Source organism: Oncorhynchus keta, unplaced genomic scaffold (genome assembly GCF_023373465.1).
Source record: "Oncorhynchus keta strain PuntledgeMale-10-30-2019 unplaced genomic scaffold, Oket_V2 Un_scaffold_2042_pilon_pilon, whole genome shotgun sequence".
NCBI lineage: Eukaryota > Metazoa > Chordata > Actinopteri > Salmoniformes > Salmonidae > Oncorhynchus > Oncorhynchus keta.
The window spans coordinates 133,700-150,382 of record NW_026290857.1 but is presented as its reverse complement, the minus strand read 5'-3'; the positions used below and the strand labels follow the sequence as shown (position 1 = coordinate 150,382).

The 16,683-nt window shown below is 45.8% G+C and overlaps 1 protein-coding gene across 1 annotated transcript in view; it reads left to right on the top strand.

Moving 5' to 3' along the window:
- The first annotated feature begins 3,211 nt into the window (after positions 1-3,211).
- si:ch211-257p13.3 (kinesin-like protein KIFC3) overlaps positions 3,212-16,683 on the top strand; it is a 29,542-nt gene continuing 16,070 nt past the window's right edge. The window contains exons 1-6 of the mRNA XM_052514952.1: positions 3,212-3,408; positions 3,782-3,974; positions 6,274-6,379; positions 7,083-7,249; positions 7,548-7,809; positions 15,562-15,737. Coding sequence (XP_052370912.1) covers positions 3,876-3,974; positions 6,274-6,379; positions 7,083-7,249; positions 7,548-7,809; positions 15,562-15,737 — 810 coding nt within the window. The 5' untranslated portion in view covers positions 3,212-3,408; positions 3,782-3,875. The remainder of the gene's footprint in view (positions 3,409-3,781; positions 3,975-6,273; positions 6,380-7,082; positions 7,250-7,547; positions 7,810-15,561; positions 15,738-16,683) is intronic.

Genomic DNA, 16,683 nt, shown 5'->3' with positions numbered 1-16,683 from the left:
GTTTGAGGATTGTGCATTGATTTTGGGATGCTAATTGGTTAACCCTCTGTGTAAATTATGTTGTATTTGTGATGACTTGTGAATAAATGACTATTTGATTGTCAGATAGATGCTCAGTTTGATGCATTTTGGGATGCATCAAGATTTTCTTCTCCTCAAAGCACAGCCAAGGAAGAATTTAATTCTGTATTGGATAGAGACGCTGAGTGGACACTGCAGAACGGAACTGCTGTAATTCCCAGGACTCCAGGATAGCACAGCGCCAGCCTCGATCTGCTATTTACAAGACTTGCTCTTTTGTGCAGACTTCCTCCCAAAGCTCTAAGCCCAGCTCAGCCAAACATAAATAGGGCCAGACTTAACTAAGGATATCTACCTGTTAATTCATGTCCTTATTTACATTGTAGTGGATGAGTAATACCTATAGTCATTAGATGCTTGAATGAACCTTTTTTGGATATTGGCATCGTTTGGGATTTAAGTCATTTCTGTACTGGTGCATCATTTGTTAACAAAAATGACAATATGTTGTTGGGTATACACACAGAAACAGTAATTGTCAGAAACATCGAACCCAATGATGTAATTTGGTCCTTAGCATTGACTTGTGTCTGTACACATAAACAATGTGTTGTTGTGACTCGTGTCTGTACACATAAACAATGGGTTGTTGTGACTCGTGTCTGTACATACAGTACATAAACAATGTGTTGTTGTGACTCGTGTCTGTACACATAAACAATGGGTTGTTGTGACTCGTGTCTGTATATACAGTACATAAACAATGGGTTGTTGTGACTCGTGTCTGTATATACAGTACATAAACAATGTGTTGTTGTGACTCGTGTCTGTATATACAGTACATAAACAATGGGTTGTTGTGACTCGTGTCTGTACATACAGTACATAAACAATGTGTTGTTGTGACTCGTGTCTGTACACATAAACAATGTGTTGTTGCGACTCGTGTCTGTAGATACAGTACATAAACAATGGGTTGTTGCGACTCGTGTCTGTAGATACAGTACATAAACAATGGGTTGTTGTGACTCGTGTCTGTAGATACAGTACATAAACAATGTGTTGTTGCGACTCGTGTCTGTACATACAGTACATAAACAATGTGTTGTTGCGACTCACGTTTGTACACATAAACAATGCGTTGTTGTGACTCGTGTCTGTATATACAGTACATAAACAATGGGTTGTTGTGACTCGTGTCTGTACATACAGTATATAAACAATGGGTTGTTGTGACTCGTGTCTGTATATACAGTACATAAACAATGTTTGTTGCGACTCGTGTCTGTATATACAGTATATAAACAATGTGTTGTTGCGACTCACGTTTGTACACATAAACAATGTGTTGTTGCGACTCGTGTCTGTATATACAGTATAACAACAATGTGTTGTTGCGACTCGTGTCTGTACATACAGTACATAAACAATGGGTTGTTGTGACTCGTGTCTGTACATACAGTACATAAACAATGTGTTGTTGCGACTCGTGTCTGTATATACAGTATAACAACAATGTGTTGTTGCGACTCGTGTCTGTACATACAGTACATAAACAATGGGTTGTTGTGACTCGTGTCTGTACATACAGTACATAAACAATGGGTTGTTGTGACTCGTGTCTGTATATACAGTACATAAACAATGTGTTGTTGTGACTCGTGTCTGTACATACAGTACATAAACAATGGGTTGTTGTGACTCGTGTCTGTATATACAGTACATAAACAATGTGTTGTTGCGACTCGTGTCTGTATATACAGTACATAAGCAATGTGTTGTTGCGACTCGTGTCTGTACATACAGTACATAAACAATGTGTTGTTGCGACTCGTGTCTGTAGATACAGTACATAAACAATGGGTTGTTGTGACTCGTGTCTGTATATACAGTACATAAACAATGTGTTGTTGTGACTCGTGTCTGTACATACAGTACATAAACAATGGGTTGTTGTGACTCGTGTCTGTATATACAGTACATAAACAATGTGTTGTTGCGACTCGTGTCTGTATATACAGTACATAAGCAATGTGTTGTTGCGACTCGTGTCTGTACATACAGTACATAAACAATGTGTTGTTGCGACTCGTGTCTGTAGATACAGTACATAAACAATGGTTTGTTGTGACTCGTGTCTGTAGATACAGTACATAAACAATGTGTTGTTGCGACTCGCATCTGTATATACAGTACATAAACAATGTGTTGTTGTGACTCGTGTCTGTATATACAGTACATAAACAATGGGTTGTTGCGACTCGTGTCTGTACATACAGTACATAAGCAATGTGTTGTTGCGACTCGTGTCTGTACATACAGTACATAAGCAATGTGTTGTTGTGACTCGTGTCTGTATATACAGTACATAAGCAATGTGTTGTTGTGACTCGTGTCTGTACATACAGTACATAAACAATGTGTTGTTGTGACTCGTGTCTGTATATACAGTACATAAGCAATGTGTTGTTGCGACTCGTGTCTGTATATACAGTACATAAACAATGTGTTGTTGTGACTCGTGTCTGTATATACAGTACATAAACAATGTGTTGTTGTGACTCGTGTCTGTATATACAGTACATAAACAATGTGTTGTTGTGACTCGTGTCTGTATATACAGTACATAAACAATGTGTTGTTGTGACTCGTGTCTGTATATACAGTACATAAACAATGTGTTGTTGCGACTCGTGTCTGTAGATACAGTACATAAACAATGTGTTGTTGTGACTCGTGTCTGTAGATACAGTACATAAACAATGTGTTGTTGTGACTCGTGTCTGTAGATACAGTACATAAACAATGTGTTGTTGCGACTCGTGTCTGTACACATAAACAATGGCTCCTGATCCTTTCCATGTGAGTGCCCATCAGAGAGTATCAGTGACTGTCTTGTCTCTCCTCTCCTCCAGCTCAGACTCCTGGGTTGCATCCCAAATGGCACCTTTTTCCTTACATAGTGCACTACTTTTGACCAGAGCCCTGTGGGGAAAAGGGTGCCATTTGTGAAGCAACCGTGGCTGCTGCATACTGCTGACAGCATGAGGCCACATGTTCCCCAACACAATCAATCTCCATCTCAGCTGCTTGCTTCAGCACTGCAGAGAGCTGCACTGAGCATGCCCACTGCATCTGCAGCCTGTGGATGGATGGAGTAGAGAGGAGGAGGAGGAGAGAAGGAGAGACAGAGAATCACACAGGAGCTGCTGGTCAGTGCAGTGATGCTGCTGCAGCAGAGAGGAGAGGGGCTGCAAAGGAATGAACAATAACAGACCAAACAGGGAGAACATGGAATGTTGTGGTGGAATGCAGAATGTTGTGGTGGAATGCAGAATGTTGGATTGTCTGGACAGGACATCATTAATGACATGAAGACAAGTATGGGTAAGAAAGGAGAAGACAAAATGTTTCTGACAGATGGAGAGGAGGAGCGTTTTAAGATCAGAAAACAGATTAAAGAGGAAGATGGAAGGATGATCTCTGAGGAAAGATCAACAGTAACCAGCCAGATCTATTTAGACAGATCTATGCTAATCGGTCTTTCTCTGTGGCATCCTCATCCGTCAGCATTTGATATTTTAGCTGCCAGAGCCTTTGTTGTCAGTGAATAGGCGTCACTCCTTGGGAGATTTGGTGTTTTGAAAATGAATCGGCTATAGAACGACATTGTCATCCTCTCTCTCTCTCTCTCTCTCTCCCTCTCTCTCTTTCCTTTCTCTCTCTCTTCCTTTTATCTCTCTCTTTCTCCTCTCTGCAGAGTGAGCCGAGGCAGTGCTGGACCGTGACAGTGTTTCCCTGGGTATCTAGTTCCGTGACTGTCACTGTAACAGTGAGTCCCAGACGGAGGGGAGATGTATGCCTTCTACTCCCTGCTAGTTTACATCTTCTACACTGTCTTCAAGAAGGAGGAGGAAGAATCCCTGGGAGCTGCTCAGGGCGGAGCCTCAGCGGTGAGTCTAGTCACAGCGTCTACGCCCAAATGGAATCCTATTCCCTATAAAGGGCACTACAGGGCACTAATATAATGCACTTTGAAGCTCACAATGTGTAGTATACAGATACCTCAGTAGAGTCCAGTTACAGGGTTTATCTACAGTCCTCAGTAGAGTCTAGTAACAGTGTTTCTCTACAGCCCTCAGTAGTCTAGTAACAGTGTTTATCTACAGCCCTCAGTAGAGTCTAGTAACAGGGTTTATCTACAGTCCTCAGTAGAGTCTAGTAACAGTGTTTCTCTACAGCCCTCAGTAGAGTCTAGTAACAGTGTTTATCTACAGCCCTCAGTAGTCTAGTAACAGGGTTTATCTACAGTCCTCAGTAGAGTCTAGTAACAGTGTTTCTCTACAGCCCTCAGTAGAGTCTAGTAACAGTGTTTCTCTACAGCCCTCAGTAGAGTCTAGTAACAGCGTTTATCTACAGTCCTCAGTAGAGTCCAGTTACAGGGTTTATCTACAGTCCTCAGTAGAGTCTAGTAACAGTGTTTCTCTACAGCCCTCAGTAGTCTAGTAACAGTGTTTATCTACAGCCCTCAGTAGAGTCTAGTAACAGGGTTTATCTACAGTCCTCAGTAGAGTCTAGTAACAGTGTTTCTCTACAGCCCTCAGTAGAGTCTAGTAACAGTGTTTATCTACAGTCCTCAGTAGAGTCTAGTAACAGGGTTTATCTACAGTCCTCAGTAGAGTCTAGTAACAGGGTTTATCTACAGTCCTCAGTAGAGTCTAGTAACAGGGTTTATCTACAGTCCTCAGTAGAGTCTAGAAACAGGGTTTATCTACAGTCCTCAGTAGAGTCTCGTAACAGGGTTTATCTACAGTCCTCAGTAGTCTAGTAATGGTGTTTATCTACAGTCCTCAGTAGTCTAGTAATGGGGTATATCTACAGCCCTCATTAGAGTCTAGTAACAGGGTTTATCTACAGTCCTCAGTAGAGTCTAGTAACAGGGTTTATCTACAGCCCTCAGTAGTCTAGTAACAGTGTTTATCTACAGCCCTCAGTAGAGTCTAGTAACAGGGTTTATCTACACTCCTCAGTAGAGTCTAGTAACAGGGTTTATCTACAGTCCTCAGTAGAGTCTAGAAACAGGGTTTATCTACAGTCCTCAGTAGAGTCTAGTAACAGGGTTTATCTACAGTCCTCAGTAGTCTAGTAACGGTGTTTATCTACAGTCCTCAGTAGAGTCTAGTAACAGTGTTTATCTACAGTCCTCAGTAGAGTCTAGTAACAGGGTTTATCTACAGTCCTCAGTAGAGTCTAGAAACAGGGTTTATCTACAGTCCTCAGTAGAGTCTAGTAACAGGGTTTATCTACAGTCCTCAGTAGTCTAGTAATGGTGTTTATCTACAGTCCTCAGTAGTCTAGTAATGGGGTATATCTACAGCCCTCAGTAGAGTCTAGTAACAGGGTTTATCTACAGTCCTCAGTAGTCTAGTAATGGGGTATATCTACAGCCCTCAGTAGAGTCTAGTAACAGGGTTTATCTACAGTCCTCAGTAGAGTCTAGTAACAGGGTTTATCTACAGTCCTCAGTAGAGTCTAGTAACAGTGTTTATCTACAGCCCTCAGTAGAGTCTAGTAACAGTGTATAACTACAGCCCTCAGTAGAGTCTAGTAACAGGGTTTATCTACAGTCCTCAGTAGTCTAGTAACAGTGTTCAACTACAGCCCTCAGTAGAGTCTAGTAACAGGGTTTATCTACAGTCCTCAGTAGAGTCTAGTAACAGGGTTTATCTACAGTCCTCAGTAGAGTCTAGTAACAGTGTTTATCTACAGCCCTCAGTAGAGTCTAGTAACAGTGTATAACTACAGCCCTCAGTAGAGTCTAGTAACAGGGTTTATCTACAGCCCTCAATAGAGTCTAGTAACAGGGTTTATCTACAGCCCCACGCGGTTCCTTTGTCTTGTCATCTGATGGTAACCATCAGCAGGACAACCAATCCCATGACAGCAGGGAAACTGTATAGATACTGAGCTATTTCTGTAAGTCTGCTGTCTGGGGGATATGTTTACTGCTACTCTCACAGACGTACATCTGAAATGCTATTTTATGTCGGTAGAGAGAGATGTTCATGCTGTCATACATGTTGTGTAGGTTTATTGTATATGGTGAACAGCATCTGGGCTGGCAGTGTCATTGCAGGCTGGCAGTGTGTACGTGTGTGTCGTGTCTGTGTTGGAGGTTAACACAGTATTTAGTAACACTAATGTCTGTTTCTCCTCTCTGACATCCCCCTGTCTGTCTGTTGCTGTGATCAGGAGCCAGGACGTGTTTCCATGGAAACAAGGAGCAGGAGAAGAAAAGGCCACACCCCCAGGAAGGAGAGGAGGAAAAGGGGGCGTGGCAGCAGGTTGAGTGACTCCAGTGAGTGGATGCTTTTTGACAACAATGTCTATAAATAGAAGCATCTGTAACACTGGTTAAATACTTAACTACTGTACTTACTACTGACAGATATCAGTGATAATTGCTGTTATTATGGTATAGATAGATATTTCTCATGGTGATCAATAGACACTTAAATACCAGGCTTAAAAAATGTTTTACCTTCATTTACCGAGGCAAGTCAGTTATGAACTAATTCTTATTTACAATGATGGCCTACCCTGGCCAAACCCAGACAACGCTGGGCCAATTGTACGCTGCCCTATGGGACTCCCAATCACAGCCGGATGTGATACAGCCTGGATTTGAGCCAGGGACTGTAGTGATGCCTCTTGCACTGAGAAGCAGTGCCTTAGACCACTGTGCCACTCAGGACCCCAATAGCTACTGTAGAATAGGAATAACAGGAATGATAATAGCTAGTGTTTTGATGTGGTATATCTCTCATGGTGATTTATGGTGATTTCTCATGGTGATTTCTCATGGTGATTTCTCATGGTGATTTCTCATGGTGATTTCTCATGGTGATTTCTCATGGTGATTTCTCATGGTGATTTCTCATGGTGATTTCTCATGGTGATTTCTCATGGTGATTTCTCATGGTGATTTCTCATGGTGATTTCACAGTGATTGATCATATGAATTCATGCCCTTATTAAAATGCTGATGTATTTTCTTCAAGGCAGTAGCAGTGATAGTGACGGCCTGTCCCTGAGTGATGAAGATGATGGTGGAGGTGGTGAAGTGCCCGATATCCCAGCATGCACTCCTCTGGGTGCCTTCCTGTCCTTTAAACAAGAGAACGAGAAAAGGAGGGAGGTCCAGGTGCAGCTAGAGACGGCAGGAAAGGTAGGCTTCACCACAAACACTTTGGCATCCTATTCCCTATAGGCCCTGGTCAAAAGTAGTGCTCAATATAGGGTCAATATAGGGTCTCATTTACATTTAAATTTACATTTAAACTTCCTGCTGGTCTAGTTGTAGCCATGACCTTCTTAGAACTGATGCTGTATCTAACTTCCTGCTGGTCTAGTTGTGGGAGTCTCCCTTGGTTAAGTACACATGCAATAATTACTACAGTTTCTTGCTTCAAGCCTTGGCCTTGTTAGATGAAATCCATCTGAACCCACATTTCCTCCTGGTCCAGTTGATGTCTGAGTCTCCCTTGGTGGCGGTGATGTCCCACTTGCTGAGTTTTCTGGAGCAGTACTCCCACCTCCAGCAGCTGCAGCAGCAGGCTGATCAGTACCGGGTCCAGCTGAAGAGGCACCGGGCCCAGCACCGCCGCCAGATGAAGACCCTGAGGACATCGTACCGTCAGAGGCTGAGAGATAAGAACAGCGTCATCGACAGCCTGGAGGAGGTCATCGCCACCCAGCAATACACACCGAGCACCCCGGGGAGCGACGGTGAGACAGGGGAGGGAGGGAAGGGGGGTACAAGGAAGTAGGAGGAGAAGGGAGGCGGGGAGGTGAGACAAGAGGAGAGAGAGAGAATGGGTTTGGGAGGGGGTTGGAGGGAGGTATTGGTGGTACATGGTGTGAAGTGGGAGGAGGTGGGGGGATTTGAGTCCAGGAGGAGGAAAGGGGTTTGAGTCCAGGATCAGAGGAAGAGAAGGAACGACAGAGTGAGAGAGGTGGAGTGGGGGATGGAGGTGTTAGGTGGGGGATTACATTTCAAGGGGTTTGAGCCCAGGATCAGAGGAAGAGAAGGAACGACAGAGTGAGAGAGGTGGAGTGGGGGATGGAGGTGTTAGGTGGGGGGATTACATTTCAAGGGGGTTTGAGCCCAGGATCAGAGGAAGAGAAGGAACGACAGAGTGAGAGAGGTGGAGCAGGGGATGGAGGTGTTAGGTGGGGGGGTTACATTTCAAGGGGGTTTGAGCCCAGGATCAGAGGAAGAGAAGGAACGACAGAGTGAGAGAGGTGGAGCAGGGGATGGAGGTGTTAGGTGGGGGGATTACATTTCAAGGGGGTTTGAGCCCAGGATCATAGGAAGAGAAGGAACGACAGAGTGAGAGAGGTGGAGCAGGGGATGGAGGTGTTAGGTGGGGGGAGTCGATGGAAAGGAAGTGGAAGACAGAGGAGGAGAAAATGGAAGGAGTCCTTTTAAGGAGATTTATGGTAACCCTCACCCTTATCAACCTATCTCTGTGTGTGTGTGTGTGTGTGTGTGTGTGTGTGTGTGTGTGTGTGTGTGTGTGTGTGTGTGTGTGTGTGTGTGTGTGTGTGTGTGTGTGTGTGTGTGTGTGTGTGTGTGTGTGTGTGTGTGTGTGTGTGTGTGTGTGTGTGTGTGTGTGTGTGTGTGTGTGTGTGTGTGTGTGTGTGTGGTCGTACGCGCACGTCTGTAGCATATATGCCCATGCTTGTGTGTGTGGCTGTATGTGTATAATATCATGAACGTTCTGTAATGTGTGTGTTGGCTGTATGTGTATAATATCATGAACGTTCTGTAATGTGTGTGTTGGCTGTATGTGTATAATATCATAAACGTTCTGTAATGTGTGTGTTGGCTGTATGTGTGACAGTAATGTCGGCACACAAAATCAAATGAGTTACTCATTTGAGTGTTTAGGATGTAATGACAGCTTGGTGTGACAGTGACAGTGGGCTCTGCATAGTAAGTGATCCCTCCTCTCTCCTAATACAGTATACTCCTCTCTGACTAGTACAGTATAACCCTGGAGAAACATGCCACTTGATGAACCAAAACATGGTTCTCTCTGCTCTGCAGCAGAATGTGTGGCTTTCCTAAGTGGGAGACCTCAGGCATCACTTCCTCTCATTATACGCGTCAAACAGCATTAGATAAAGAGATGGATGGTGGTACTATGGTACTTGGCCAGGGAATCAGTTGTTATAACCTATCCCTGTGAGTGTTAGACAGAGTTAGATAAAGAGATGGATGGATGTATGGTACAATGGTACTATGGTACTTGGCCAGGGAATCAGTTGTTATATCATGAATAAACTATCCCTGTGAGTGCTGCTTTCTCTTCCCTCCACTGTGAGTAGAGCACTTACATACCAGCCTCCGTCACATGCTAGATGCTAGACCTCCACGTGTACGTGTCAGATATAAATATCCCTGGGACAGGGATGGGAGGGGGGCACTTCCCACACTTCCCAGTGTTGTGATCCTGGTGCAGGAAAGGAAAGGTTGTTTGGTTGTTCTGTGTTGGAGTCTGCCCCTGGCTATCTGTAAATGATGTCTGAGTGTTGGAGTCTGCCCCTGGCTATCTGTAAATGATGTCTGAGTGTTGGAGTCTGCCCCTGGCTATCTGTAAATGATGTCTGAGTGTTGGAGTCTGCCCCTGGCTATCTGTAAATGATGTCTGAGTGTTGGAGTCTGCCCCTGGCTATCTGTAAATGATGTCTGAGTGTTGGAGTCTGCCCCTGGCTATCTGTAAATGATGTCTGAGTGTTGGAGTCTGCCCCTGGCTATCTGTAAATGATGTCTGAGTGTTGGAGTCTGCCCCTGGCTATCTGTAAATGATGTCTGAGTGTTGGAGTCTGCCCCTGGCTATCTGTAAATGATGTCTGAGTGTTGGAGTCTGCCCCTGGCTATCTGTAAATGATGTCTGAGTGTTGGAGTCTGCCCCTGGCTATCTGTAAATGATGTCTGAGTGTTGGCGTCTGCCCCTGGCTATCTGTAAATGATGTCTGAGTGTTGGAGTCTGCCCCTGGCTATCTGTAAATGATGTCTGAGTGTTGGAGTCTGCCCCTGGCTATCTGTAAATGATGTCTGAGTGTTGGAGTCTGCCCCTGGCTATCTGTAAATGATGTCTGAGTGTTGGAGTCTGCCCCTGGCTATCTGTAAATGATGTCTGAGTGTTGGAGTCTGCCCCTGGCTATCTGTAAATGATGGAGACCCCCACCCCCCCTCTCTCCTCTGGCTATGTAGACCCCCCTCTCCTCTGGCTATGTAGACCCCCCTCCTCTGGCTATGTAGACCCCCTCTCCTCTGGCTATGTAGACCCCCCTCTCCTCTGGCTATGTATACCCCCCCCTCCTCTGGCTATGTAGACCCCCCTCTCCTCTGGCTATGTAGACCCCCCTCTCCTCTGGCTTTGTAGACCCCCCTCTCCTCTGGCTATGTAGACCCCCACCCCCCCTCCTCTGGCTATGTAGACCCCCTCTCCTCTGGCTATGTAGACCCCCCCTCTCCTCTGGCTATGTATACCCCCCCCCCTCTCCTCTGGCTATGTAGACCCCCCCCCCCTCTCCTCTGGCTATGTATACCCCCCCCCCCTCTCTGGCTATGTATACCCCCCCCCCCCCTCTCCTCTGGCTATGTATACCCCCCCCCCTCTCCTCTGGCTATGTAGACCCCCCTCTCCTCTGGCTACCCCCCCCCCTCTCCTCTGGCTATGTAGACCCCCACCCCCTCTCCTCTGGCTATGTAGACCCCCACCCCCCTCTCCTCTGGCTATGTAGACCCCCACCTCCCCTCTCCTCTGGCTATGTAGAACCCCCCCTCTCCTCTGGCTATGTAGACCCCCACCCCCCCCCCTCTCCTCTGGCTATGTAGACCCCCCTCTCCTCTGGCTATGTAGACCCCCCTCTCCTCTGGCTATGTATACCCCCCCCCTCTCCTCTGGCTATGTATACCCCCACCCCCCTCTCCTCTGGCTATGTAGACCCCCCCCCCCCCCCTCTCCTCTGGCTATGTAGACCCCCCCTCTCCTCTGGCTATGTAGACCCCCACCCCCCTCTCCTCTGGCTATGTAGACCCCCACCCCCTCTCCTCTGGCTATGTAGACCCCCCTCTCCTCTGGCTATGTAGACCCCCCCCCCTCTCCTCTGGCTATGTATACCCCCCCCTCCTCTGGCTATGTATACCCCCCCCCCCTCCTCTGGCTATGTAGACCCCCCCCCTCTCCTCTGGCTATGTAGACCCCCACCCCCCCTCTCCTCTGGCTATGTAGACCCCCACCCCCCTCTCCTCTGGCTATGTAGACCCCCCCCCCCCCTCTCCTCTGGCTATGTAGACCCCCCTCTCCTCTGGCTATGTAGACCCCCACCCCCTCTCCTCTGGCTATGTATACCCCCCCCCTCTCCTCTGGCTATGTAGACCCCCACCCCCCCTCTCCTCTGGCTATGTAGAACCCCACCCCCCCTCTCCTCTGGCTATGTAGACCCCCACCCCCCTCTCCTCTGGCTATGTAGACCCCCCCCCCCCTCTCCTCTGGCTATGTAGACCCCCACCCCCCTCTCATCTGGCTATGTAGGCCCCCACCCCCTCTCCTCTGGCTATGTAGACCCCCACCCCCCTCTCCTCTGGCTATGTAGACCCCCACCCCCCTCTCCTCTGGCTATGTAGACCCCCACCCCCCTCTCATCTGGCTATGTAGGCCCCCACCCCCCTCTCCTCTGGCTATGTAGAACCCACCTCCCCTCTCCTCTGGCAATGTAGACCCCCACCCCCTCTCCTCTGGCTATGTAGACCCCCACCCCCCTCTCCTCTGGCTATGTAGACCCCCCTCTCCTCTGGCTATGTAGACCCCCACCCCCCTCTCCTCTGGCTATGTAGAACCCACCTCCCCTCTCCTCTGGCTATGTAGACCCCCACCCCCCTCTCCTCTGGCTATGTAGACCCCCACCCCCCTCTCCTCTGGCTATGTAGGCCCCCACCCCCCTCTCCTCTGGCTATGTAGGCCCCCACCCCCTCTCCTCTGGCTATGTAGTCCCCCACCCCCCTCTCCTCTGGCTATGTAGACCCCCACCCCCCTCTCCTCTGGCTATGTAGTCCCCCCCTCTCCTCTGGCTATGTAGGCCCCCACCCCCCTCTCCTCTTCCTCCCCTGTCTCTCTCCAATCACCACCTCTCCCCACCTCCTAAAACAGTGACACGGCACAGCAGAGCTGACAGAGGATGTGTGGCTGCGTGGCTCAACCAGAGGCTGTGTGGTTGATTAGTGTAGAGAACAGGAAAGAGAAACAGAAACAGTCCTGGCAGAGACAGAACACCATAAATCATGCAGGAGGAGGAAACTGATTAAAACATCTACTGGGCACCATGTTCTGAGAGGGTTGCACCCTATTCCCTTTCTAGTGCACTACTTTTGACCAGGGCCCTAAAGTACTGTAGCTCTGGTTAAATAGTGCACTACAAAGAGGATAGGGTGCCATCTGGGACACAGAACTGGTCTCACTTGCTTTGCCTGAACTTTATAAAGGTTGTAGACTAAAGGCAGTGCTTGTGAGTGTGGACCATACACCTTCACTTTGTGCATTAGATGTGACTACTGTGCGATGACTATGTGACTACTTAGTCACTACTATGTGACTAAAATGTGACGACCCTGTGACTACTGTCTGACTACTGAGTAACTAGCATGTCACTGCTGTATGAACTACTGTGTGACTGCTGAGTGACTGCTATGTGACTACTATCTGACTACTTTACTGTGTGACTACTGTCTGACTACTGAGTAACTACCAAGTCACTGCTGTGTGACTACTGAGTGACTGTTGTCTGACTACTATGTGACTACTGTCTGACTACTATGTGACTACTGTCTGACTACTATGACTACTATGTGACTACTATCTGACTACTCTACTGTGTGACTACTGTCTGACTACTGTATGACCCCTGAGTAACTACCATGTCACTCCTATGTGTCTACTGTGTGACTACTGTCTGACTATTATGTGACTACCGTCTGACTACTGTCTGACTACTGTATGACTACGGTCTGACTACTATGTGACTACTATCCGACTAATCTACTGTGTGACTACTGTCTGACTACTGTATGACTACTGAGTAACTACCATGTCACTGGTATGTGACTACTGAGTGACTGCTGTCTGACTACTATGTGACTACTGTCTGACTACTGTCTGACTACTATGTGACTACTATCTGACTACTGTCTGACTACTATGTGACTACTATCTGACTACTGTCTGACTACTATGTGACTACTATCTGACTACCATGACTACTGTGTGACCAGTATGACTACTGTGTGACTACTATGTGACTACTGTGTGACTAATATGACTACTGTGGGACTATTATGACTACAGTGTGACTGCTATGATGGCTGTGTGACTACTATGATGGCTGTGTGACTACTATGATGGCTTTGTGACTACTATGACTACTGTGTGACTACTATGATGGCTGTGTGACTACTATGACTACTGTGTGACTACTATGATGGCTGTGTGACTACTATGACTACTGTGTGACTACTATGACTACTGTGTGACTACTATGATGGCTGTGTGACTACTATGCCTGCTGTGTGACTACTATGATGGCTGTGTGACTACTATGACTACTGTGTGACTACTATGTATGTGTACATTGTGTGTGTGATTACTATACTGTGTTTTAAGTGCACAATGAGTTTAATTAAGGTCAGGTAATAGTGATGTTGATACATTGTATTTCTACATGATGATGATAGTGGTGATAATGGTGATAGTGGTGATGATGATAATAGTGGTGATAGGAGTGATAGTGGTAATGGTGATAGTGGTGATGATAATAGTGGTGATAAGAGTGATAGTGGTAATGGTGATAGTGGTGATGATAATAGGGGTGATAGTGGTGATGGTGATAGTGGTGATAATGGTGATAGTGGTGATGATGATAGTGATGATGATGATAATAGTGGTGATAGGAGTGATAGTGGTGATAGCGGTGATGATAATAGTGGTGATGATGATAGTGGTGATAATGGTGATAGTGGTGATAATGGTGATAGTGCTGATGATGATAGTGATGATGATAATAGTGGTGGTAGGAGTGATAGTGGTGATAGCGGTGATGATAATAGTGGCGATAGGAGTGATAGTGGTCATGGTGATAGTGGTGATGATAATAGTGGTGATAAGAGTGATAGTAGTAATGGTGATGATGATAGTGGTGATGATAATAGGGGTGGTAGTGGTGATAGTGGTGATGATAATAGGGGTGATAGTGGTGATAGTGGTGATGATGATAGTGGTGGTAGTGGTGATAGTGGTAAAGGTGATAGTGGTGATGATAATAGTGGTGATAGTGGTGATGATACTAGTTGTGATAGGAGTGATAGTGGTAATGATAATAGGGGTGATAGTGGTGATGATGATAGTGGTGGTTGTGGTGATAGTGGTAATGGTGATAGTGGTGATGATGATAGTGGTGATGGTAATAGTGGTGATAGGAGTGATAGTGGTAATGATAATAAGGGTGATAGTGGTGATGATGATAGTGGTGAGAGTGGTGATAGTGGTAATGGTGATAGTGGTTATGATGATAGTTGTGATGATAATAGTGGTGATAGTATGATAGTGGTGATGATAATAGTGGTGATGATAATAGTGGTGATAGGAGTGATAGTGGTAATGGTGATAGTGGTGATGATAACATGGGTGATAGTGGTAATGGTGAAAGTGGTGATGATAGTGGTGATGATAATAGTGGTGATAGTGGTAATGGTGATAGTGGTGATGATGATAGTGGTGATGATAATAGTGGTAATGGTGATAGTGGTGATGATAGTGGTGATGGTGGTGATGATAATAGTGGTGATAGTGGTAATGGTGATAGTGGTGATGATAATAGTGGTGATAGTGGTGATGATAATAGTGGTGATGGTGGTGATGATAATAGTGATGATAATAGTGGTGATGGTGGTGATGATAATAGTGGTGATAGTGGTGATGATAATAGTGGTGATAGGAGTGATAGTGGTAATGGTGATAGTGGTGATAGTGAGGGATAGAGGCAATAGTGGTGATGATGATAGTGGTGATAGTGATGATGGTGGTGATAGTGGTGATGATAATAGTGGTGATAGGAGTGATAGTGGTAGTGGTGATAGTGAGGGATAGAGGCAATAGTGGTGATGATGATAGTGGTGATAGTGATGATGGTGGTGATAATAATGTTGATAATGATGATGATGATGATGATGATGATGATGATGATGATGATGATGATGATGATGATGAAAGTGGGTGATGATAATGTTGATGCTAATGTTGGTGATGATGATAATAGTGGCAATAGTGATGATGATGATGATGATGATGATGATGATGATGATGATGATGATGATGATGATGATGATGGTGGTGATGATGATAATACTGCTGCTGATGATAATGAGTATAATGACAAAGATGTCTGTCATAATCCTAGAGTATTGTCTGCCTTTAGGTGAGTGTGGTGCTGATGTCCCTGGTGCCGGGGCAGGGCTCCACAGGCTGGTAGAGTCTCTGTATGGACTACAGGGAGAGAAGAGCCAGCTGAGGGGAGAACTACGGCTGCTGCACTCCCAACTGGAGCAGAGAGAACAGGACCGACACTCACGAGTACAGGTCTTCCAACATCAGGTACAGTCCATCACACATGCATATGCATGCACGAATGTAAACACGCATGCACACCGAGAGAGAGAGAGAGAGCGAGAGAGGGAGAGAAAGTACAGGCTCAGTGATCACAGCCTTGCCATTGAGAAGGGTAGACACAGGAAAACCTGGCTCCCTGTAGAGGAAAGACTGTGTATCCACTGCACAACAGCAGAACCTGAGACAGAGCTGCATTTCCTGAATAAAAAAAAAATATATATAAAACAATTAGAGTGTCATTTCCCCAAGGTTTCAAAAACCTCTCTGATGAGAGTAGGCTACCCGTCCTGTTGGGGGAGGACGCAGAGAGCTGTGGGTTGGCAGCACAGTTCCTTACCCTGGAAGTCGTCTATGGGCCAGGATCAACTGTAATCCATGTAATCCATCCATACTGTAACTGTAATCCATGTAATCCATGTAATCCATCCATACTGTAACTGTAATCCATCCATACTCTAACTGTAATCCATGTAATCCATCCATACTGTAACTGTAATCCATCCATACTGTAACTGTAATCCATGTAATCCATCCATACTCTAACTGTAATCCATCCATACTGTAACTGTAATCCATGTAATCCATCCATACTCTAACTGTAATCCATCCATATTCGAACTGTAATCCATGTAATCCATCCATACTGTAACTGTATTCCATGGTTCAGAGTGGTTTAAATAGCCACTATTAACTTCAGGGGATTTGGCCACAAACACAGAACTTTGTCTAATTGCCATTATCAGCCCCCACAGTTGTTTTGTCAGCCATCTGACTATAAAGTGTAATAAAGTTAACATCTTCAATTGATTGAATTTAAATTGGCCCAAAACCCTGTTATGGGGTGTTCATGTTTAAAAGGATAATGAGAGATTTAGAGATGTAGGTCTTTTTTCTACTTCCCCAGAGACAGGTGACCTCATGAATACCATTT